The sequence below is a fragment of the Columba livia genome, chromosome 28, assembly GCF_036013475.1.
Source record: "Columba livia isolate bColLiv1 breed racing homer chromosome 28, bColLiv1.pat.W.v2, whole genome shotgun sequence".
NCBI lineage: Eukaryota > Metazoa > Chordata > Aves > Columbiformes > Columbidae > Columba > Columba livia.
This window is the reverse complement of record NC_088629.1, coordinates 633834-656141: the sequence shown is the minus strand read 5'-3', so window position 1 is coordinate 656141 and position 22308 is coordinate 633834. Positions and strand designations below refer to the sequence as shown.

At 66.9% G+C, this 22308-nt stretch overlaps 3 protein-coding genes across 7 annotated transcripts; all 3 read left to right on the top strand.

Moving 5' to 3' along the window:
* The first annotated feature begins 90 nt into the window (after window positions 1-90).
* Window positions 91-3905, top strand: PEX11B (peroxisomal biogenesis factor 11 beta). The gene is made up of 4 exons (XM_065042845.1): window positions 91-235; window positions 322-437; window positions 1681-1882; window positions 2616-3905. The coding sequence occupies exons 1-4, from the start codon at window positions 180-182 to the stop codon at window positions 3007-3009; spliced, it is 768 nt and encodes a 255-aa protein (XP_064898917.1). The 5' UTR covers window positions 91-179; the 3' UTR covers window positions 3010-3905.
* Window positions 3906-4064: 159 nt separating this feature from the next.
* On the top strand, window positions 4065-9988 carry LOC135576557 (toll-like receptor 2). 2 transcript variants are annotated; one of them, XM_065042790.1, is made up of 3 exons: window positions 4065-4719; window positions 6394-8359; window positions 8470-9988. In XM_065042790.1, the coding sequence occupies exons 2-3, from the start codon at window positions 6410-6412 to the stop codon at window positions 9097-9099; spliced, it is 2580 nt and encodes an 859-aa protein (XP_064898862.1). In that variant the 5' UTR covers window positions 4065-4719; window positions 6394-6409; the 3' UTR covers window positions 9100-9988. The 2 variants fall into 2 exon arrangements, with proteins under 2 accessions (XP_064898862.1, XP_064898863.1); XM_065042791.1 differs by having other exon boundaries at window positions 6394-9988.
* ITGA10 (integrin subunit alpha 10) lies at window positions 9615-22233 on the top strand. Of its 4 annotated transcripts, none has more exons than XM_065042784.1 (30): window positions 9974-10155; window positions 10750-10861; window positions 11272-11369; window positions 11455-11537; window positions 11931-12045; window positions 12113-12240; window positions 12988-13136; window positions 13803-13953; window positions 14054-14219; window positions 14303-14376; window positions 14767-14911; window positions 15364-15512; window positions 15588-15731; window positions 16239-16442; window positions 16546-16676; window positions 17667-17833; window positions 18460-18602; window positions 18716-18823; window positions 19011-19096; window positions 19466-19607; window positions 20223-20315; window positions 20401-20477; window positions 20558-20641; window positions 20712-20796; window positions 20888-21001; window positions 21083-21169; window positions 21243-21356; window positions 21436-21531; window positions 21702-21815; window positions 21891-22233. In XM_065042784.1, the coding sequence occupies exons 1-30, from the start codon at window positions 10107-10109 to the stop codon at window positions 21945-21947; spliced, it is 3465 nt and encodes a 1154-aa protein (XP_064898856.1). In that variant the 5' UTR covers window positions 9974-10106; the 3' UTR covers window positions 21948-22233. The 4 variants fall into 4 exon arrangements, 3 of the variants coding, with proteins under 3 accessions (XP_064898856.1, XP_064898855.1, XP_064898857.1); XM_065042783.1 differs by having other exon boundaries at window positions 16194-16442; XR_010468343.1 differs by lacking the exons at window positions 21702-21815; window positions 21891-22233 and having other exon boundaries at window positions 9615-10155; window positions 16194-16442; window positions 19435-19607; window positions 21436-21517.
* The last annotated feature ends 75 nt before the right edge of the window (window positions 22234-22308 follow it).

Genomic DNA, 22308 nt, shown 5'->3' with positions numbered 1-22308 from the left:
GCGTTGTTATTGGTCGGGAGGAGGGCGGAAAATGGCAACGCTAACCAATCAAACCCTCTGTTTTGATGGCAAAGGGCGCGGCCTACCGCTTCCAGCCAATAAGAACGAGGCCGTGTTGCGCTCCTCCCGGCCGCCGCGTGGCGCCCGCCCCCGTTGCGAGCCGGGGGGGCGGCGGCGCCATGGAGGCGTGGGTGCGGTTCAGCGCGCAGAGCGCGGCCAAGGAGCGGCTCTTCAGGTGCGGCCGCGCCGGGGGGCGGGGGTCCGGGGGCTCCGGGGGACCGCGGGCCCCTCGCGCCCCTCACGCCGCCCCGTCTCTTGCAGGGCTGCCCAGTACGCCTGCGCCGTGGCCGCGGACGCGCTGCGGAGGAGCGGGGCGAGCGCCGAGGCCTTGGCCAGAGCCCGGCAGCTGGAGGCGCACCTGAGCCTGGGCCGCAAGCGTGAGCGGGGGGGCTCGTTAACGTCGCTGGGGTTAATTACAAACCCCGGCCCGCTGGCCGAACCACCTGCGGAGACGGGGGTTCAGCTTTCAGACCCGTGAGGGAGACGGGGCGCAGCTGGGCAGCGCGGGGCTGGGCTTGTGCCCGGCCCGTTAACGGCTGTGCCGTGGGGAACGGAGCAGTTGTAGCCAGCGCGGGCGGGTGTTCGTGGCGTGGATGTATGTGGTGTTAAAAATGTACGGGAACTGTAATTGGTGTGTAATAGTTGTGTGGGTGTGAGCAATGCGGGAGCGGCCAGTGGCTGGAGAGCGGGGGAGGGTGAGCCCAGCGCTGGTGTGATACCGGTGATGTCAGGGTGACATACCGGTGGAGTACAGGTGAAGTACGGGTAGAATACAGGTGGAGTACGGGTGAAATAAGGGTACAGGTAAAGTACAGGTGAAGTACAGGTGAAATAAGGGTACAGGTGAAGTACAGGTGAAATAAGGGTACAGGTGAAGTACAGGTGAAGTACAGGTGGAGTACAGGTGAAATAAGGGTACAGGTGGAGTACAGGTGAAATAAGGGTACAGGTGGAGTACAGGTGAAATAAGGGTACAGGTGAAGTACAGGTGGAGTACAGGTGGAGTACAGGTGAAATAAGGTTACAGGTGGAGTACAGGTGAAGTACAGGTGGAGTACAGGTGAAATAAGGGTACAGGTGGAGTACAGGTGAAATAAGGGTACAGGTGGAGTACAGGTGAAGTACAGGTGGAGTACAGGTGAAATAAGGGTACAGGTAAAGTAAAGGTAAAGTACAGGTGAAATAAGGGTACAGGTGAAGTACAGGTGAAATAAGGGTACAGGTGAAGTACAGGTGGAGTACAGGTGAGATAAGGGTACAGGTGGAGTACAGGTGAGATAAGAGTACAGGTGGAGTACAGGTGGAGTACAGGTGAAATAAGGGTACAGGTAAAGTAAAGGTAAAGTACAGGTGAAATAAGGGTACAGGTGAAGTACAGGTGGAGTACAGGTGAGATAAGGGTACAGGTGGAGTACAGGTGAGATAAGAGTACAGGTGGAGTACAGGTGGAGTACAGGTGAAATACGGGTACAGGTGAAGTACGGGTAAAGGTACGATAGGGAGAAAGGTGAAATCCGGTGAGCTCGGTGCCTGCTCCACAGCGCCGCTGGCTCCGCCGCTCGGTTGGTGTCCGGGCCCTCCCCGCCCCCGCTGAGCGCTGTCCGTGTGTCTGTCCCGCAGTCGTGCGGCTGGGCGGCTGGGCCGAGGCGCTGGAGGCGGCGAAGCGCGGGATCCACCAGCCGGACGCGGTGCTGCGCGTCTGCCTCACCCTGGGCCACCTGAACCGCGCGCTGTTCTGCGCCTGCGACAACGCGCTGTGGGCGGCGCGCGCCGGGCTGCTCCCCGCGCTCGACCAGGACAGGTGGAGCCAGCGCTCCTTCAGGTGGGGGCGCGCCTGCCTTTCGGGGGGGGTCAGGGGACAAAGCGATGGGGGGAGAGGGGACGGCCCCGAGTTGAGCCGGGGACGCTGGGGTTAATTTGGGGTGATCTCTCCCCAAAGGGCTGTGGGTGTTGAACAGGCTGCCCAGGGCAGTGCTGGAGTCGCCATCCTGGAGGGGTTGAACACACAGATGAGGTTCTCAGCGACCTGGCTCAAAGCCAGCGTTGGACCAACAGCTAAACTCGATCTTAAACCCCTTTCCCACCCAAAATGCTGCTTTGGAGCCTTTAAGTTTGAACTGTGGCTCCAGCGGTAGCCGGATCGGCGCGTTCCGCTTCACCCGGCGTCCAACAGGGGCAAATCCGTGCTGGAGTTCCGGTGCCGCTCGCGGTTCAGCGCCGCGGCTCCGGGGCCGCTTGGGCGGCGGGTTCGGCACAAAGTGGGTTTTCCTCTCCAAGTGGGGTTCGTGACACTTTGTACAGCATGAAATACTTGGGACTGGGCTTTTCTCTGTGAGCCGGGGAGCACCTTTCATCCAAAACCACCTTGTGGCCATTCCTGCTGCTTGGGGAGTTTGTGCAGGAAAATTGTGTGCGGCTTTGGGAGAGAAAGCGGAAAACACTCGATCTCGAGGCTCTTTTGTAACCAGAACGTTTCCGCGGTTCTCGCTGGTGTTTTGTGGCGGGATGTCCCCCCCCCTCGTTTCCCGTCCCTCTCGCTTTGTTTTTGGTTTCAGGTATTACCTGTTCGCCCTGGTGCTGAACCTGAGCCGCGACGCCTACGAGCTGCGGGCGCTGCTGGAGCGCGAGGCGGGCGGGAAGCGGGCGCACGGCACCGACACCGGGCGCCAGCCCCGCGCCGACGACACCGGGCGCCAGCCCCGCGCCGACGGCCGCTGCCGGCAGCTGGGGCTGCGGCTGTGGCTGCAGCTGCGCCTGCTGCTCCGCGTGCTGCGCCGCAACCCCCCGCTGCTGCTGGACCTGCTCCGCAACGCCTGCGACATCTTCATCCCGCTCGATAAGCTGGGCTTGTGCAAAACCAGCCCGGGATTCGTGGGGCTGTGCGGTCTCACCTCCTCCATCCTCTCCATCCTCACCATCCTCTATCCCTGGCTTAAACTCAAGCCGTAGTCGTGCCCGGAGCCGTCCTGCGGGCTTAAGCCCGGCCTAAGCGGGTGTTGAGGGGGTTAATCCCGGCGCTGGGCCTGGACTGGACTGAGTCGCTCCGTGGCTGCGGAACCAGGACGGGGTCGCTCGGGCTGCGACGCTCAGAACAACCAACATTTGGTCCTTGTCCCCGTTGTTTTTGTGGCTTTTCCAGGGGTTTAGCGGTTTCCCCTCTTTTTTAGGGGTTTGACCCCAGGGCTGGGGTGAGCTTAGTGTAAACTGGGCACGGCCAGAGCCGGGTTTAGCTTGTTTTTAAGAAACTCGCACCAAAGCGGAGCGCACAAGGACTTCGGGTGTTGGAGCCGAGTTTGGGGTCAGTTCTCGTGGTTTTGAGGTGAAACGGGGCGCGTTTTGTCCCCCACGGGAGGACATTTCCCTCCTCGCCCCTTTTTGGGCAGGATTTGCTCCTTTTCCTCGGTTTCCGGGTCTGAGCTCCAGCAGCACCAACCGCTCGGGGCCGGGGGCGCCTGCGCGGTGGAAAAGGCTCGTTTGGGGCTGAGAATGGTGGTTTTGGGCGCTCGGCGGGTTCTGCGGGCGCGGGGCCGGGGCCGGCCTGCCGCCCCACACGCGGCCCTCGCTGAGCCTTTGGGGTGAAACGGGCAGGAAACGGCCAAATGCCGGGCCAGGCCTGACCCTGAGCTCGGCTCAGCCCCTTCGGTGAGGAGGAGTCTGGAGCCGGATTCCGGAGCCGGATTCCAGAGCCGGAAGGACTGGGCGGGGAGGGGGGGGGATGCGACACCCCCCACCCCAGGAATTGTGGCTTTTTTGGGAAAACGCAGCAAATCCCCCAACGCACTTTTGGGCTGGGAAAATTCCCTTAATTAGGGAAAAATCGGCGTTAATTGGGCCGGGGCTTCGTTAGCCGCTGCCAAATGGGGGGGTGTTGGGGGGGGGGGGGTGAGCCCACTGTGGGGGCTGCTAAATTAATAAACATATTATATAGAGAGGTAATAGATCTGCTTTTGTATCTGGAAATATCTTGTATTTATTTAATTTTCATCATTTTCCTCTTTATTTCCTTTTCCGATTGATTTCATTTTCACCCTTAATTGTAATGTTTGTTATTCAATTAATATTTGGTACTTTAGCCCCCCCCCTCCCTCCCCCATTCTCCACTGTTTCTATTTTACACCAAAATCCCCCCATTTCTCTTTAATAATAGAAAAATGCCGTTTATCCCCCCGGGACCCCCCAGTAGGGGAGGTGGAGCTGGGGGGACACTGGGGGGACACTGGGAGCACTGGGTTCAACTGGGGGTGCTGGTTAGAACTGGGAGCACTGGTTTGGACTGGGGTTACTGGTTTGGACTGGGAGTGCTGGGCTGAGCCGGGGCTACTGGGCTGGACTGGGGGTGTTGAGCCGGGGCTACTGGGCTGGACTGGGGTTACTGAGCTGGGGTTACTGGGCTGGACTGGGGGTGCTGAGCTGGGGTTACTGGGCTGGACTGGGAGCACCCGTTTGAACTGGAGACGCTGCTCCACACCCGTCACGCGCGGTGTCACCGTTTCGGGTGACACCCCAGCCCCCCCGCCGCCCATTGGCAGCTCCAGCCCCCGAGGGGGCGGGAAGTGGCCGGGGCCGCTGTCCCCCCCCCGTGGCACCACCGCCCGTCCCGCTGTCCCCGTGTCACCCGTGTCACCCGCGGCCGGACTCGCCCCCAGGTGCGGGCGGCAGGTGAGCGGGGCCGGGGGCGTTTGGGGGTGAGGAAGCGACAGGCGTGTCCCGCGGCACGCGCGGAATGAGGAAGGCGCGGGGGGGAGGACGAAGGGCGCTCGTGCCTCAGTTTCCCCACGTGGGGGCGGGGTTCCCACGGGGACACGCACGGAGGGACCCCGAGCGGGGACACCGGCTCCCCCCCACACACGGGTCCCCGCACCCCCGCGGGTCCCCCCCCGCGTTTTTGGGCCGATTCCGGGTGTTTTTCCTGCTTCCCGGGGCGGAGCGGCCGGCGCGGGGGCGACATTTTCACGGCTCCTGTGTCCCCCCCAACCCGGGGCTGGGGACACAACCCGGGGGGCTGTGGCGGGGGGACACGTCTGTCCCCGCACGACGCACCCCCCGTGGGTTTCCTTCCGTTTCCTGGGGGTTTTTAGGGTTTTTTTTCCCCCCTCCCTCTAATAACAACACCCGGACGTGGCCGCGCCCCCCGCGCCCCCCGCGCCCCCCGCGCCCCTCGCGCCCCCGTTCCACTCTGCGTGAAAAAGCCCCTTTGTTAGGTTTTTTTAATATATCTTTTACGTTTTCAAATGGTTTTAACCGGAAAGGAAAGCCCGCCCGCGCTCGCCGGCGCGGCCCAGCGGGGGCTCCGCGGGGTCGGACTCCGGGCCCGCGGGAGCCGGTGGCCCAAATCCCCGGGATCCGCCCGGGATCTGCTCTGCACCCCTGCGGTGCGGGGGGGTGTGTGTGTCCCCAGGAGACGGTCCCTGGGATCCCGTCCCTGATCCCCCCCACCCGGGTACAGCTCCTGATCCCCTGGGGATCCCCCAGCGCCCCTGTGACCTGCTTCCCGAGCCCTGGGATCCAGTCCCACCCCCATCCAGTCCCTGTTTCCTGTCATTCAAACCCTGATCCCCCAGGGATCCAGTCCCCAATCCCCCTGAGATCCAGGATCTGATCCCTGGGATCCAATCCCTGATACCCTGAGATCCAGGATCTGATCCCTGGGATCCATTCCCTGATCCCCCTGAGATCCAGGATCTGATCCCTGGGATCCGATCCCCAGTTCCCCCTGGGGTCCCGTCCTTGATCCCCCAGGGATCCAGTCCCCAATCCCCCTGAGATCCAGGATCTGATACCTGGGATCCAGTCCCTGATACCTCGAGATCCAGGATCTGATCCCTGGGATCCAATCCCTGATACCCCTGAGATCCAGGATCTGATCCCTGGGATCCATTCCCTGATCCCCCTGAGATCCAGGATCTGATCCCTGGGATCCGATCCCCAGTTCCCCCTGGGGTCCTGTCCCTGATCCCCCAGGGATCCAGTCCCCAATCCCCCTGAGATCCAGGATCTGATCCCTGGGATCCAATCCCTGATCCCCCTGAGATCCAGGATCTGATCCCTGGGATCCAATCCCTGATACCCTGAGATCCAGGATCTGATCCCTGGGATCCGGACCCTGATCCCCCTGAGATCCAGGATCTGATCCCTGGGATCCGATCCCCAGTTCCCCCTGGGGTCCCATCCCTGATCCCCCCGGGATCCAGTCCCCGAGCCCCCTGGGGAGGACTCACCCATCCCCATCCAACTGGATGCAGGTGCCACCTCCTGCCCCGGTGTCCCCCTGGGGTTGATCCTGGGGTTCGGGATCCCCCCGGTGCCACCGCTGACCCCCCTTTCCCGCCACAGGACGGCTCGGCCACCGATGCCCGGATGCCCCTTCCAGCCCCGTCCCCGCCGGTGGCAGCACCTCCCGGTGTCCCCCGTGTCCCCGCTGGACGCCATGTGTCCCCCCGGCGCCCGCGGGGTTTGGTGGCTGGCGCTGCTGGCGCTGCTGGCACCGGCGGGGGACGCGGCGCAGCCGCTGTGCCAGATCGACGCCGCGGGCGGGACGGGGCTGTGCCGGGGGCAGGGCCTGGCGCGGGTGCCCCCCGCTCTCCCCGGCGGCCTCCGTGAGCTGGACCTGTCCTACAACAAGCTGCGCGAGATCACGGCGGCCGATTTCGCCGGCATGACCCGGCTGCGGCGCCTGGACCTGGCGTACAACAGCATCTCCCGCATCGCGCCGGGCGCCTTCCTCGCCACCCCCCTCCTGGAGCATCTGCGGCTCTTCAACAACTCCCTGGACCGCATCCCGGCGCCGGCGCTGGCGCCGTTGGCCAACCTGCGCTGGCTGGACATGTCCAACAACCTGTACGGCAGCGCGGCCCTGGACGGCGTCTTCGGGCGGCTGCGGCGGCTGCGGGAGCTGTCGCTGGGGGGGCCGCTGCTGCGGGACGTCTCGCGGGGGGACTTCGCCGTCCTCAAGGACACGGCGCTGCGCAAGTTCGCCATCAAGTCGGCCTCCGGGCTCCTGCGCTACGAGCCCGGCGCCTTCTCCTGGCTCAACACCACGGAGCTGTGGTGCGACGTGGCGCTGGACGGCAGCGCGGCGGCTCTGCCGGCGATGCTGCGCGACCTGCGCGGCAAACCCCTCGAGCTCCTGCGCTTCCGCAACCTCTTTGAGTTCACCTACTACTCCGGCGACGCCGACCCCTTCGCCGGCCTGGCCGAGCTGCGGGTCACCAAGCTGGTGTTCTACCGCGGCAAGTTCAACGAGAACCTCCTGCGCTTGGCCTTGCTCAACATCCAGCGCTCCCGCGTCCGCGACCTGGCGCTGGTGGCCATCGACTTCGCCCGCTCGCCGCGCTGGGACGGCGCCGGCGCGGGGACGGCGGCTCCGCGGCTCAACCGCCTGTTGCTGCAGGACATCAGCAACCCCGACGTGCTGCGCTTCGACGGGACCTTCACGTGGCTGAGCGGTGTGGCCGCGCTCTCCATCATCAACGTCAACTTCAACTACGTGCCCTGCGACGTCTGGGCCGAGATGCGCAACGTGGAGGCCTTGGACATCTCCAACAACCGCCTGGAAGACGCTTTCATCTACAACCAGCGCTGCCGCTACCAGGGCATCATGCCCAAGCTGGAGAGCTTCACCCTGGCCACCAACCAGCTGCTCAGCCTGGCCGTGGTGGCCGCCCTGACGCGGAGCTGGCCCCGGCTCGCCCGCCTGGACGCCAGCCACAACGGCCTGGGCGGCCTGCGGGAGACGTGCCAGTGGAGCCCGGCCCTGCGCTGGCTGGCCCTGCGCCACAACCGGGTCACGGTGGGGACCTTCGGCTGCCTGCCCACCACGCTGGAGTTCCTGGACCTCTCCTACTCACAGCTCGACCGCCTGGACATGGACTATTTCGCGCGGAGCCCCCGGCTGCGCGAGCTGCGCCTGAGCGGCAACAAGATCAAGTTCATCCCGTCGGAGTGGACGTGTCCCCGCCTGGAGGTGCTGGCCATCGACGGCAACTCCTTCGGCGTCATCAGCCGCGGCTCCTTCGTCAACATGCCGCGGCTCGTCAGCCTGGCGGCCGGCAGCAACCCGTACCACTGCACCTGCGACCTGCACGGCTTCCTGGAGGAGACGCGCCGCCGGGGCCGCCCCGTCCTGGCCGACTGGCCCCAAAACTGGACCTGCTACCACCCCGAGGCGCTGCTGGACACGGCCGTGGCCGCCTACGCCCCGCGGCCCCTGGAGTGCGACGTGCCGGCGCTGGTGGCCGTGGCGGTGGCCGGCACGGCGGTGGCGGTGGCCGCCTGCGCCGTCCTCTGCTGGAAGCTGGAGGTGGGTTGGTACCTCCGCGCCACGTGCCGCCTGGTCCGCGCCAGGTACGGCGGCCAGCGCTCCGCGGGCGCCCCGCGGCCCTGCTCCTACCACGCCTTCATCTCCTACAGCCGCGCCGACGCCGCCTGGGTGCGCCGGGAGCTGCTGCGGCGCCTGGAGAGCGTCGCCCCGCCGTACCGGCTCTGCATCCACGAGCGCGACTTCATGCCGGGGCGCTGGATCATCGAGAACATCGTGGAGAACATCGAGCGCAGCGCCAAGGTCGTCTTCGTGCTGTCGCGCAGCTTCGTGGACAGCGAGTGGTGCAACTACGAGCTGTACTTCGCGCAGCAGCGCGCCGTGGGGCTGGGCGCCGGGGACGTCATCCTGGTGCTGAAGGAGCCGGTGGCCGTGCGGGGTTTGCCGCGGCGCTTCGCGCGGCTCCGCAAGATGCTGGGGACCAAGACGTACCTGGAGTGGCCCCGCGAGGCCTCCAGGCGCCCCTTCTTCTGGCTGCAGCTCCGCAGCCTCCTGGGGACACCCGGGGAGCTGGGGGGTGGCGGGGAGGGGGACTCGGCTGCGGGTGTCACCACGTAGAGGTGGCTTCTTGCTCCGGTGCCCTTCAGGAGCGGGGAGCTGGTTTTGGGGGGTCACTGTGGGTTGGGCATCTCCCTTGCCTCAGTTGCCCCCGATCAAGGGGTTTGGGGGTCCTGGCTGAGGTCACTGCATCTTCTCAAGCTCCTCCAAGGGACAGGAGGTGACAGTGTCACCCTGGGGACATGGAGGTCACCCCAACTCCTCAAGCTCCTGCAAGGGACAAGAGATGGGGACAGGAGGTGACAGTGTCACCCCGGGGACACGGAGGTCACTGCAACTTCTCGCCTCCTCCAAGGGACAGAAGGTGGGGACAGTGGCCGGGAGGTGGCAGCATCACCCGGAGGACGTGGCCACTCTCAACCCACCCCAAATCCACCCAAAATCCCGCAGGGGGACACGCGGTGACCCCCAAATCCCCCGTCCCGACACCCCCAGCCCGACAGCGACGTCCCCAAGGGGAAGCTCCGGGGTCCTGTCACCTCCAGGGGACACCCCGCTCCAGGGACACCCCGCTCCAGGGACACCCGGCTCCAGGGGACACCCCGTTCCAGGGACACCCCGCTCCAGGGGACACCCGGCTCCAGGGACACCCGGCTCCAGAGACACCCCGTTCCGGGGACACCCCGCTCCAGGGACACCCGGCTCCGGGGACACCCCGCTCCGGGGACACCCGGCTCCGGGGACACCCCGCTCCGGGGACACCCGGCTCCAGGGACACCCGGCTCCAGGGACACCCCGCTCCGGGGACACCCCGCTCCAGGGACACCCGGCTCCAGGACACACGCCCACCCCGTCTGAGCCAAAACCGCCAGAAAACGGGAAAAATAGTCCCATTCATCAGCAGCGGGTGCCCCCGAATCCCGCGGTCCCGCCCCCTCCCTCTCTCGTTTCTTTCCCTGTTTTTCTCCACTTCGCCTTTTCTTCCCTAAATCCACCCCCCAAGAAAAAAAAACCCACACCGCAGCTGCTTATTTTTAGCAGCCAATGGGGGTGGAGGAGGGAAAAACCTGCAGAAAGAGGAAAAGAGAGAAAAAAATACATATAAATATCCTGTCCGGAGCCAGAGCCGCCTCCGGGGCGCGGGCACGGGGGGCGCGGGCACGGGGCGCGGGCACGGGGGGCGCGGGCACGGGGCGCGAGCACGGAGGGCGCGGGCACGGGGGGCGCGGGCATGGGGGGCGCGGGCCCGCGGCTGCTCCGCGCGCTGCTGCTGCTCCCAGGTAACTCACCCAGCGCGGCCGGGTTTGGGGGGAAAAAAGGGTATTTTGGGAAAAAAGGTATTTGGGGGAAAAGAGGTGGTTTTGGGGAACAAGAGGTGATTTTGGGGAACAAGGGGTGCTTTTGGGTGTAAAGCGGAGGGATCCGGGGCCGGGCAGACCGGTGCCCGTTGACCCGCGCGGAGCCGCCGGCGCGCCGGGACCGGGCGCCTTGGGGAAAAACCGCCCGGTTTCGGGTCCTTTTCCTCCTCGCTCTGTATTTTTGGGGTTGGGGGGAGCGGGATAAACTACCCGCCCGCCCCGGGTTTGTGGCCGCGGGGGTCGGTGTTGGTGGGAGCGGAGCCAGACTTGGTTAAAAGGACTTAGAAAGAACAACTCTAACGGAAAATCTCCGCGTTTTGGGGAAGAAAACAGATGGAAAAGGTGGTTTTGTGCTCTTCCTCCCCGCTCCAGGGGGGCAGCGCTGCCCCCCCGGGCACGGCCCCCCCGCAGGGGACGTGGGGCGGCGGCGCTGCCCCCGCCCGCCATGGGGGGACTTCGGGGTGCTGCAGGACGCCTGGGTCCGCGGGTGCCCCCCCTCAGGGCGTCCCCCCCCAGGGCTGTGCGTGGCGTTCAATGTCGACGTGAGGGACCCGCAGCTGTTCCTGGGGCCACCAGAAGCCCAGTTTGGCTACAAGGTGCTGCAGCGGGTGGACGGCGGGGAGAAGTGGTGAGTGGGGGACACGGGGACCCCCCGGGACACCCTGTGGGGCAGGGGAGCTGAGGCGGGGGGGGGGGGGCAAAGCCCACCCCAGTGTGTTTTTGGGGCAAGAACCGGTGTTTTAGGGGCCGCCGCGGGTTTGTGCTTTGCCGTGACGCAGCGGGGGGGACACACATGAAAATAAGGGTCCCACGGGTAAACCGGGCGGGCCCCGGGGCTTGGGACGCGGATCAAAGGCAGGACAGACAGACAGCTGGACAGACAGACAGACGGAAACCGCCGGGGCCGGGGGCGGAAGCGCCGTGGCGCGGTGCCGGGGCCGTGGGAGGGCAGGATTTGGGCATTTTCCCCCCAAAACCACCCCACGCGGTGACAGTGACGCTGCCCGTGACCCGCGTCCCCTCGCCACGTCCCCGCAGGCTGCTGGTGGCGGCGCCGTGGGACGGGGACGGCCAAGGCGACGTCTACAAGTGCCGCGTGGGACCCCCCAACGTCACGTGTGACAAAGCCAACCTCGGTACCGCCGCGTCACGCGGGGGGTGACAGCGGGGCTGGCCGGGACACCGCGGTGCTGACCCCCCCTCTCTGTCCCTGTCACCGAGGGTCCACAACCCCCCTGCTGTCCCCTCCCCACCGCGGCCACCTCGGGATGACCCTCCTGGACTCCGAGGACGGTGGATTCGTGGTGAGAGGGGAAACTGAGGCACGGCGGGTGCGGAGGGGCCGGCTCGGGCTGTGTGTCCCCATGTGTCCCCGTGTGTCCCCATGCATGTGTCCACATGTGTCCCCCTGTGTGTGTCCCCAAGTGTGTGTCCCCGTGTGTCCCTGTGTGTCGCCGTGTGTCCCCATTTGTGTGTCCCCATGTGTGTGTCCCCATGTGTCCCCATGTGTCCCCATGTGTCCCCGTGCATGTGTCCCCATGCGCGTGTCCCCGTGTGTCCCCATGTGTCCCCATGCGTGTGTCCCCATGCGTGTGTCCCCATTTGTGTGTCCCCATGTGTCCCCGTGTGTCCCCATGTGTGTGTCCCCATGTATCCCCATGTGTGTGTCCCCATGTGTCCCCGTGTCCCCCGGCCAGGCGTGTGCCCCGCTGTGGTCCCAGACGTGCGGCACCTCCGTGTTCAGCACCGGCGCCTGCGCCCGCCTGGACGGGGACCTGCGCGCGGTGGGGACGATGGCGCCCACGGCTCAGCGTGAGTGGGACGGGGGGACGGGCGCCCGGGGCGCGACACGCCGGTGCCAACCGCGTCCCCCCGCCAGGCTGCTCCACCTACATGGACATCGTCATCGTCCTGGACGGCTCCAACAGCATCTACCCCTGGGTGGAGGTGCAGAACTTCCTCAGCAACGTGCTCAGCAGGTTCTTCATCGGGCCCGGGCAGATCCAGGTGAGCTGGTGTCCCCAGGGCCATGACAGTGTCCCCAGGACCGTGCTGGTGTCCCCAGGGCCATGCTGGTGTCCCCAGGGCCATGCAGATGAGGTTCTCAGGGACATGGGTTGGTGACAGGTCAATGGTTGGACTCGATGGTCCTCAGAGACTTTTCCAACCAAAATGTGATTCTATGGTGGTGTCCCCAGGGCTGTGCTGGTGTCCCCAGGGCTGTGACAGTGTCCCCAGGACCGTGCTGGTGTCCCCAGGGCCATGATGGTGTCCCCAGGGCTGTGATAGTGTCCCCAGGGCCATGCTGGTGTCCCCAGGGCCATGATGGTGTCCCCAGGACCATGCTGGTGTCCCCAGGACCATGCAGATGAGGTTCTCAGGGACATGGGTTGGTGACAGGTCAATGGTTGGACTCGATGGTCCTCAGAGACTTTTCCAATCAAAATGTGATTCTATGGTGGTGTCCCCAGGGCTGTGCTGGTGTCCCCAGGGCTGTGACAATGTCCCCATGGCCATGATGGTGTCCCCAGGGCAATACCATCATCCCTAGGGTGACACCACCATCCCCGGGGTGATGCCATTGTCCCCAGAATGGGCGCTGAGGGATGGTTTTTGGGGTGGATATTTTGGGGGGATATTTCGGGTGGATATTTTGGGGGGATGGTTTTGGGGGGATGTTTGGTGTGGATATTTTTTGGTGATGTCTTGGGGGGATGTTTTGGGGGTGTTTGGGGTCTGACCCGTCCCGCGCAGGTGGGCGTGCTGCAGTACGGGGAGCACGCGGTGCACGAGTGGGCGCTGGGCCGGTACCGCTCGGCGCAGGAGGTGGTGGAGGCCGCCCGGAACATCAGCCGGCAGGAGGGACGCGAGACGCGCACGGCCATGGCCGTCCGCACGGCCTGGTGCGCCACGGGCTGCGCTGGGCTCGGCGTTGGGGTTGGGGCCGGGATTGGGGGCAGGGCTGGGCTTGGGGTCAGGGTTGGGGTTGGGTTTGGTGTTGGGGTTGGGATTTGGGGTTGGGATTTGGGTTGTAATTGAAGTTGGGGTCAGGCTCAGGGCCGGGCTCAGGGTCGGGCGCAGGATTGGTCTTAGGGTCGGGCTCAGGGTCAGGCTCAGGACTGGGCTCAGGATCGGGCTCAGGGTCGGGCTCAGGGTCGGGCTCAGGGCCGGGCTCAGGATTGGGCTCAGGGTCAGGCTCAGGGTCGGGCTCAGGGCTGGGTTCAGGGTCGCGCTCAGGGTCGCGCTCAGGATCGGGCTCAGGATCGGGCTCAGGATCGGGCTCAGGGTCGGGCTCAGGGTCGGGCTCAGGGTCGCGCTCAGGGCCCGGCTCAGGGTCAGGCTCAGGATCGGGCTCAGGGTTGAGCTCAGGGCCGGGCTCAGGGTCGGGCTCAGGGTTGGGCTCAGGGTCGCGCTCAGGGTCGGGCTCAGGGTTGGGCTCAGGGTCGCGCTCAGGGTCGGGCTCAGGGCCGGGCTCAGGGTCGGGCTCAGGGTCGCGCTCAGGGCCCGGCTCAGGGCCCGGCTCAGGGTCGGGCTCAGGGCCCGGCTCGGCCTCACCGCCGCCCCCGCAGCACCGAGGCGTTCAGCGCCGAGCGGGGCGGGCGGGCGGACGCCACGCGCCTGATGATCGTGGTGACGGACGGGGAGTCGCACGACGGCGAGGAGCTGCCCGGGGCGCTGGCCGAGTGCGACCGGCGCAACGTCACCCGCTACGCCATCGCGGTGAGCGCCCCGAGCGCCCCGGGCCCCGCGCGCCGCGGCGGCCCCGTACCCCGCGGGGGGGGCCGTGCCGGGGTTTGTCCCCAACGTGGCGGTGTCGCAGGTGCTGGGCCACTACCTGCGCCGGCAGCAGGACCCCGAGGATTTCATCCGCGAGATCAAGTTCATCGCCAGTGACCCCGACGAGAAGTATTTCTTCAACGTGACGGACGAGGCGGCGCTGAACGACATCGTGGACGCGCTGGGGGACAGGATCTTCAGCCTGGAAGGTGACGGGGCCTGGAGCCGGGGGGGCAGGGTGAACAGCTGGAGCCACATCTGGAGGAGTAACGTGTCCCCCCCCCCGCCCCAGGCACCCCCGGGCACAACGCGAGCTCCTTCGAGCTGGAGATGTCCCAGATCGGCTTCTCCGTCCACCCCCTGGAGGTGACGCCGCGGGACGGGCAGGATCGGGCCCTGGGGGGCCGGGGGGGTGCACAAGTGGAAAATCCCGTCCTGGGGCCATGTGTCACCGTCCCCGTGCCGTGTGTCACCTCCCGCCGGGCGCTGAGTGTCCCCACTTGGGACAACCCCCGTCTCGGGGGATTTTGGGGCGGGTGAGGCATTGCCACGTCCTCGAGGCGTGTGATGTGTGTCCCCCCCGCGCCGCCACCGTGTCCCCCCCGAGCCGCCGCCCTGTCCCCCCCGCGCCACCACTGTGTCTCCCCCGAGCTGCCGCCGTGTCCCCCCCGAGCCGCCACCGTGTGACCCCGCACCACCGCCGTGTGACCCCGCACCGCCACCGTGTGACCCCGCACCGCCGCCGTGTCCCCGCAGGACGGGCTCCTCTTCGGGACCGTGGGCGCCTACGACTGGGAGGGGGCGGTGCTGGAGGAGAGCGGGCGCGGGCGCATCGTGCCCCCCCGCAGCCAACTGCGCCCCCACTTCCCGCCCCGGCTGAAGAACCACGCGGCCTATTTGGGTATGGGGGTGTCCCAGGGCGGGGGCGGCCCCGGGGTGTCCTGAGGGATCCGGGGTGACCTGGGGGTGTTCTGTGTCCCCGGGATGCTCCATGTCCCTGGGATGCTCCATGTCCCCAGGGATGCTCCATGTCTCCGGGATGCTCCATGTCCCCATGGGTGCTCCATGTCCCCGGGATGCTCCATGTTCCCAGGATGCTCCATGTCCCTGGGATGCTCCATGTCCCCAGGGATGCTCCATGTCCCCGGGATGCTCCATGTCCCTGGGATGCTCCATGTCCCCGGGATGTTCCATGTCCCTGGGATGCTCCATGTCTCCGGGATGCTCCATGTCCCCAGGATGCTCCATGTCCCCCGAGATGCTCCCAGCCCTGGGGCCACCACGCAAACCCGTGCCACTCGGTGCCCTGGTGACACGGGGTGACGAGCAGCGCCGTCCCGCTCTGTCCCCCAGGTTACACCGTGTCCTCGCTGCGGCTGCCGGGGGGGCAGCGGCTGCTGGTGGCCGGCGCCCCCCGCTTCCAGCACAAGGGCAAGGTCATCCTCTTCCAGATGGCCACCACGGGCACCGTGACGGTGGCCCAGGCGCTCACGGGGGAGCAGGTGGGAGCTGTTGGGGGGGGGACAGGCAGCCACGGGAGGGGGTTCAGCCTCATGAGCCCCCCCTTTGTCGGGCAGATCGGCTCCTACTTCGGCAGTGAGGTTTGTCCCCTGGACGTGGACGGGGACGGTGTCACCGACGTGCTGCTGGTGGCAGCGCCCATGTACCTGGGGGCGCAGGGCAGGGAGACGGGGCGCGTGTACCTGTACCACGTGGGGCAGGTGAGCGGCGCCGGGGGGCTGGGAGGATGTGGCTGGGGGTGCAGCCGTTTTGGGGGGATGCAGGGTTTTGGGGGGTACAGGGGTTTTTGGGGATACAGGGGTTTGGGGGGTACAGGGGTCTGGGGTTAGAGGGGTTTTTGGGTGTATAGGGGATTTTGGGTGTGCAGGGTTTTTGGGGTGATGCAGGGGACTTGGGGGATGCGGGTTTTGGGGGGGTGCAGGGGTGTGGGGGGGATGGGGGTTTTGGGAGGGGTGCGGTGGGCTTGTGGGGCCTGGGGAGGACACAGCAGGGTTGGGGGGGTACAGTGGGTCTGGGGGGACACAGCAGGGTTGGGGGGTTGCAGTGGGTTGGGGGGATCGCAGTGGGTTTGGGGGCACACAGCAGGGTTGGGGGGTTGCAGTGGGTTTGGGGGGTCTCAGTGGGTTTGGGGGGACACAGCAGGACCAGGAGGGGACCCCCAGCCCAGGGTCCCCATTGTCCCCCCCGGCCTCGGGTCCGTGCCGCAGCGGCTCCTGTCCCCCGCGGGGACGCTGCACCCCGAGCCGCGGCCGCAGGACTCGCGCTTCGGCTTCGCCATGGCCGCGCTGCCCGACCTCAACCACGACGGGCTCGGCGACGCCGCCGTGGGGGCCCCGCTGGAGGGGGGGCACCGCGGGGCCCTCTACATCTTCCACGGCGCCCCGGGGACCCTGCTGCCCCAGTACAAGCAGGTGAGGCGGCACTGGGAGCACTGGGAGCACTGGGGGCCCGGGAGCGCCGGGGGGGAGCGCAGCCGCGCGCGAGCCGGCGGCGAAGCCACCCGCTGTCCCCCAGCGCGTGGAGGCGGCGGCGCTGGCCCCCGCCCTGCGCTACTTCGGGCGCAGCCTGGACGGACGGCGGGACATGGACGGGGACGGACTGGTGGACGTGGCCGTGGGGGCCCAGGGCGCCGCGGTGCTGCTGCGGTGAGTCCCGGGGACGGGGACACAGTGGGGACACAGTGGGGACACATTGGGGACACACCGGGGCCGCCCTGCCCGGGGGGACCCTGGTGGAGTCCCCCCATGCCTTGGTTTTCCCCTGTGATGTGAGGATGGATGTCACCGTTGCAGTGGCGATGTCACCGTCCCGGTGGTGATGTCACCGTCCTGGTGACGATGTCACCGTCCCAGTGGCAATGTCACTGTCCTGGTGATGTCACCGTCCTGGTGACGATGTCACTGTCCCGTGGTGATGTCACCATCCCGGTGGCGATGTCACCCTCCCGGTGGTGATGTCACCGTCCTGGTGACGATGTCACCGTCCCGGTGGCGATGTCACTGTCCCGTGGTGATGTCACCATCCCGGTGGCAATGTCACTGTCCTGGTGACGATGTCACCGTCCCGGTGGTAATGTCACTGTCCCGGTGGTGATGTCACCGTTCTGGTGACGATGTCACCGTCCTGGTGGCAATGTCACTGTCCTGGTGATGATGTCACCGTCCCGGTGGTAATGTCACTGTCCCGGTGGTGATGTCACTGTCCCATGGTGATGTCACCGTCCCGGTGGTAATGTCACGGTCCCGGTGGCGATGTCACTGTCCCGTGGTGATGTCACCGTCCTGGTGACGATGTCACCGTCCCGGTGGTAATGTCACCATCCTGGTGGTGATGTCACCGTTCTGGTGACGATGTCACCATCCCAGTGGCAATGTCACTGTCCTGGTGATGTCACCGTCCTGGTGACGATGTCACCGTCCCAGTGACGATGTCACTGTCCCGTGGTGATGTCACCATCCTGGTGACGATGTCACTGTCCCAGTGGCAATGTCACTGTCTCATGGTGATGTCACCGTCCCGGTGGCAATGTCACTGTCCTGGTGATGTCACCGTCCTGGTGGTGATGTCACTGTCCCATGGTGATGTCACCGTCCCAGTGGCGATGTCACTGTCGTGGTGGCGATGTCCCTCGCCAGCTCCCGGCAGATCGTGCAGGTGAACGTGTCGCTGTCGGTGGAGCCGCCGGCCATCAGCGTCATCCAGAGGAACTGTCACCGCGGCGGCTCCGGCGCCGTCTGCCTGCGCGCCAGGATCTGCTTCCGCGCCACCACCCGCGCCCGGGGACAGCGGGACAGGGACATCGGTGAGTGCCGGGGACCGGGGGACGTGCCGGGTGGCTGGGCCTGGAGTGTCCCTGGGTGTCACCGGAGCATCCCTGGGTTCCCACAGCATCCCATGGTGACCCTGGGTGTCCCCAGAGCATCCCAGCGTGTCCCAGAGTGTCCCTGAAATGTTCCTAGGTGTCCCTGGATGTCCCCAGAGCATCTCAGGGTGTCCCTGAGTGTCCCCAGGTGTCCCCAGAGCATTTCAGGTGTCCCTATAGCATCTCAGGGTGTCCCCAGAGCATCCCAGGGTGTCCCTGAGTGTCCCAGGATGTCTGTGTGATGTCCCTGGATGTCCCTACAGCATCTCAGGGTGTCCCTGAGTGTCCCAGGTGTCCCCAGAGCATTCCAGGTGTCCCCAGAGCATCCCAGGGTGTCCCTGAAATGTTCCTGGGTGTCCCTGGATGTCCCCAGAGCATTTCAGGTGTCCCTATAGCATCTCAGGGTGTCCCCAGAGCATCCCAGGGTGTCCCTGAGTGTCTCAGGATGTCCCCACATCATCTCAGGGTGTCCCTGGATCATCCCAGGTGTCCCCGGATCATCCCAGGATGTCCCCAGCCCCTCAGCTGTCCCCAAGCCCCTGACCCCTTCCCTTCCCGTCCCCCAGCGCTGCGGTTCAACGTGTCCCTGGAGGAGGGGACACCGGGACCCCGCGCCGCCTTCGACTCGGGCGCGCGGCGCCTGCTGCGGCGTCACCTGGAGCTGCCGCTGGGCCGGCAGAGCTGCCAGCGCGTCCCCTTCCACGTGCTGGTGAGTCCCTGTCCTGGGGACACCGTGGGGTCCCCTCCCGGGACACCGCAGGGTCCCCTCCCAGTGACACCGGTGGCGTTTCCCGCTGGGGGCTCACGGGGACCCGCCCCCAGGACACCTCGGATTATCTGCGTCCCCTCGGCGTCACCGTCACCTTGGCCATGGCCGAGGACACCGAGCCGGTGCTGGACGAGGCGTCACCAACCACCATCCGCAAACTGGTGGGTACTGGGGGGTACTGGCGGGGGGTTACTGGTGCGTCCTGATGGGACCTGGTGGGTTAGTGGTGAGTTACTGGTGGGTGCTGGTGGGTCCTAGGGGGTTACTGGTGGTTTCTGGTGCGTTCGGGTGGGTTACTGGTCATTACTGGTGGACACCGGTGACCAGCTCCTCACCGCCCCCCCCCAGGTCCCCTTCTTCAAGGACTGTGGTGAGGACAACGAGTGTGTCACCGACCTGGCGCTCAGGGCCACCATGGACATCACCGGCTCCAGGTACCGGCTGTGCTGGGGTGTTCCAGGGCGTCCCCAGGATGTCCTGGGGTGTCCCCGGGTGTTCCAGGGTGTCCTGGGGTGTCGCCGGGGTGTCCCCAGGTGTCCTGGGGTGTCCCGGGGTGTCCCCAGGGTGTCCCGGTGTGTCCTGGGGTGTCCCCAGGGTGTCCCAGGGGTGTCCCAGGGGTGTCCTGGGGTGTACCAGGGTGTCCCCAGGGTGTCCCCAGGTGTCCTGGGGTGTCCCGGGGTGTCCCCAGGGTGTCCCGGTGTGTCCTGGGGTGTCCCCAGGGTGTCCCAGGGGTGTCCCAGGGGTGTCCTGGGGTGTCCCGGGGTGTCCCCAGGTGTCCCGGGCTGTGTGACCCGTCTCTGCAGGCAGAGCCCCCACGTGCTGCGCCGGGGCCGCAGGAAGGTGACGGTGACGGCGTCGCTGGAGAACCGGGAGGAGAACGCGTACAACGCCAGCCTGCGCCTGGCCCTGTCCCCAAACCTGCTGCTCGCCAGCCTCGCCGCCCGGGTGCGACCGCGCGGGGGCCCCGCACCCGCAGTGTCCCCAAGACCCGCAGTGTCCCCAAACACCCACATTGATCATCCCCCCGGGCTGGGCAGCCCCCACTGTGCCCCATGGGGAAGGTTGGGGCTCTCACCAGCCTCATCCCCAGTTTGGGGTGGTGGGGGGTCCGTTTGGCCACGTCTATGTCCCCCCAGCCATCCCAGGTGGGTATTTGGGGTCCATATGGGTCCCCGAGCCCAACCTGGTGGGAATTGGGGTCCATTGGTGCCCCCAACCCGTTCCGGCTGGGAATTAAGGGTCCATATGTCCCCCCACCCCTTCTGGTGGCACTTAGGGGTCCACATGTGTCCCCCCACCCATCCTGGTGGGAACTGGGGGTTCCTTTGTCCCCACATGTGTCCCCAACCCATCCTGGTGGCACTTGAGGGTCCTTTTGACCCCATATGTGTCCCCAAGCTTTTCTAGGTGGGAATTTGAGGTCCCTTTGTCCCCATACGTGTCCTCCACCCATCCTGGTGACGTTTAGGGCTCCGTTTGACCCCATGCGTGTCCCCCACCCCCCGGCCCGGCTCCATGTCCCCCCACCCCGTGCTCACCCCAATGTCCCCGTCCCCCCAGGACCCCGGCGCGGTGAAGCTGGAGTGCGCGGCGCTGCCCGGTCACCGGCGCCTCTGCAGTGTGGGGCACCCCGTGTTCCGCTCCATGGCCAAGGTGGGGGACCCAGACCCCCGGGACCCCCCTGTGCCCCCAGGACCCCCCTGCGCCCCCAGGACCCACCGTCCCCCCGTGTCCCCAGGTCTCCTTCACCCTGGAGCTGGAGTTCAGCTGCTCCGTCCTGCTCGACCGCGCCGAGGTCACCCTCGAGGCCACCAGGTAGGGACGGGGGGTTTGGGGACACCCTGGGCGGGGGGCTCATGGTCCTCCCGACCCCCCATGGCCGCGTGTCCCTGCAGCGACGGCACCGAGGTGACACCGGAGGACAACGTGGTCCGGCTCTCCGTCCCCATCCGCTACGAGCCCGAGCTCTTCCTCGCCAGGTGGGGCGGGGGGGCGCTTCGGGGGGGTCCGGGGGGTGGTCCGGGATGTCACCGCGCTCTGTCCCCGCAGCGATGCCACCCTGCGCCGCTACGAGGTGCAGCCCCCCGGCACCTTCCCCCACGGCCCCGGCCCCGAGTTCAAGACGACGGTGACGGTGAGGAGGTGGGGGGGGGGTGGGGGAGGGGGGCGGTTTGTAGGGGGGGACCCACCTCACCCCGCTGTGTCCCCCCCCACCCCGTCCCCAGGTGCAGAACTTGGGGTGCTACCCGGTGCGGAACGTCACCCTGCGCATGGCGCTGCCGGCCCTGGGCTTCGGCCGCGTCCCCTTCCTCTCGGTCACCCGCGTCCTGGCCGACAACGTGAGTCCCCCCACCATCTGGGGTTCGGGGAGGGGGGTCCCTGTGCCCCCCGTGATGGTCTCAGCCCCTCACCCCCCCCAGGCCACCTGCACCCTGCGGCCGCCCCCTGAGGACAGGGGGAGCGTGGTCCCCGTGCACCCCCAGGACCTTCTGCGCGTGGACCGGCTGGTGAGCGTCACCCCCCCCGAGATGGGGATTTGGGGCTGGGGGTCCCCAGGATGTCACCCCCATTTGTCCTCAGGACTGCGGCAACGCCTGGTGCCAGGAGCTGAGCTGCCGGCTGGGCCGGCTGGAGCGCGGCGGGGGGGCCTCGGTGCAGCTCCTGCGCTCCATCCACACCGAGTTCTTCCACGGGGTGAGGAGGGGGCGACGGGCGACCCCCCCCAAAACCTGCGGGTATCAAACACAACCCGAACCCCAACTTTCCCCCCCAGGCGAAGTTCAAGAGCGTGCGGGTGGTCAGCAGCGCCTGGCTGGGCGCCCCGGGCAGCCGCGTGCTGGCGCTGGAGGAGGGGGCGCAGCGCAGGGAGGTGGGGACCCCCCAGACCCCTGAGTTGGGGTGCGGGGCTGCGGGACCCCCCCGCACCCCCAGACCCCCACAGTTGGGGTGCGGGGCTGCGGGACCCCCCCGCACCCCCAGACCCCCACAGTTGGGGCGCGGGGCTGCGGGACCCCCCCGTGCCCCCCGTGTGGTTTGCAGGTGGTGCTGGAGATCATCCGGGCCAGGCGGGTGCCCGTGTCGCTCTGGATCCTGGTGGGGAGCGTCCTGGGGGGGCTGCTGCTCCTCGGCCTCATCATCTTCTGCCTCTGGAAGGTGACGGGGGGTCCGGGGCGCGGGGGGGGGCAGGAGCCCTGCCCTTCATCCCCACCATCCTCCCCCTCTCCCCAGCTCGGCTTCTTCACCCGCAAGAAGCTGCCGGAGGAGGAGGAGGAGGAAGAGCAATGAGGGCCGGGGGGGCCCCGGCGCTGCCAGGGGGGACCCGCGGGGGCTCGGGCCCCTGTGCCCCCCAACGCCTCTGGATTGTGCTGGTCGGGGACGCAGCAACGTGAGGTTGGGGGGTGCAGGACCCCCAGAGCGGGACCCCCAGTGTGGGACCCCCAGAGTGGGACCCCCAGAGCAGGACCCTTCACGTGGGACCCCCCCAGCGGGACCCCCAGCACTGGGGGGCGCGGAGGTGGGAAAACGGGGCGAGACCAGCGGCTCCATCAATAAAACTCGTTTGGTGTGGAAACGCGCGGGAGGGGCCCTGGGGGGGCTCTTTGGGATCCGGGCGGAATCCGGCGCGTTCCTCCCCAAAACGACCCCC

Coding starts and splice junctions, on each gene's coding strand:
- PEX11B (XM_065042845.1), top strand. CDS start 180: ATGGAGGCGTGGGTGCGGTTCAGCGCGCAGAGCGCGGCCAAGGAGCGG. Junction 236..321: donor GCCAAGGAGCGGCTCTTCAG/GTGCGGCCGCGC, acceptor CGTCTCTTGCAG/GGCTGCCCAGTACGCCTGCG. Junction 1,883..2,615: donor TGGAGCCAGCGCTCCTTCAG/GTGGGGGCGCGC, acceptor TTTTGGTTTCAG/GTATTACCTGTTCGCCCTGG.
- LOC135576557 (XM_065042790.1), top strand. CDS start 6,410: ATGCCCGGATGCCCCTTCCAGCCCCGTCCCCGCCGGTGGCAGCACCTC. Junction 8,360..8,469: donor TCCTCTGCTGGAAGCTGGAG/GTGGGTTGGTAC, acceptor CATCTCCTACAG/CCGCGCCGACGCCGCCTGGG.
- ITGA10 (XM_065042783.1), top strand. CDS start 10,107: ATGGGGGGCGCGGGCCCGCGGCTGCTCCGCGCGCTGCTGCTGCTCCCA. Junction 11,370..11,454: donor GTGTGACAAAGCCAACCTCG/GTACCGCCGCGT, acceptor CCTGTCACCGAG/GGTCCACAACCCCCCTGCTG. Junction 18,824..19,010: donor CAACCACCATCCGCAAACTG/GTGGGTACTGGG, acceptor GCCCCCCCCCAG/GTCCCCTTCTTCAAGGACTG.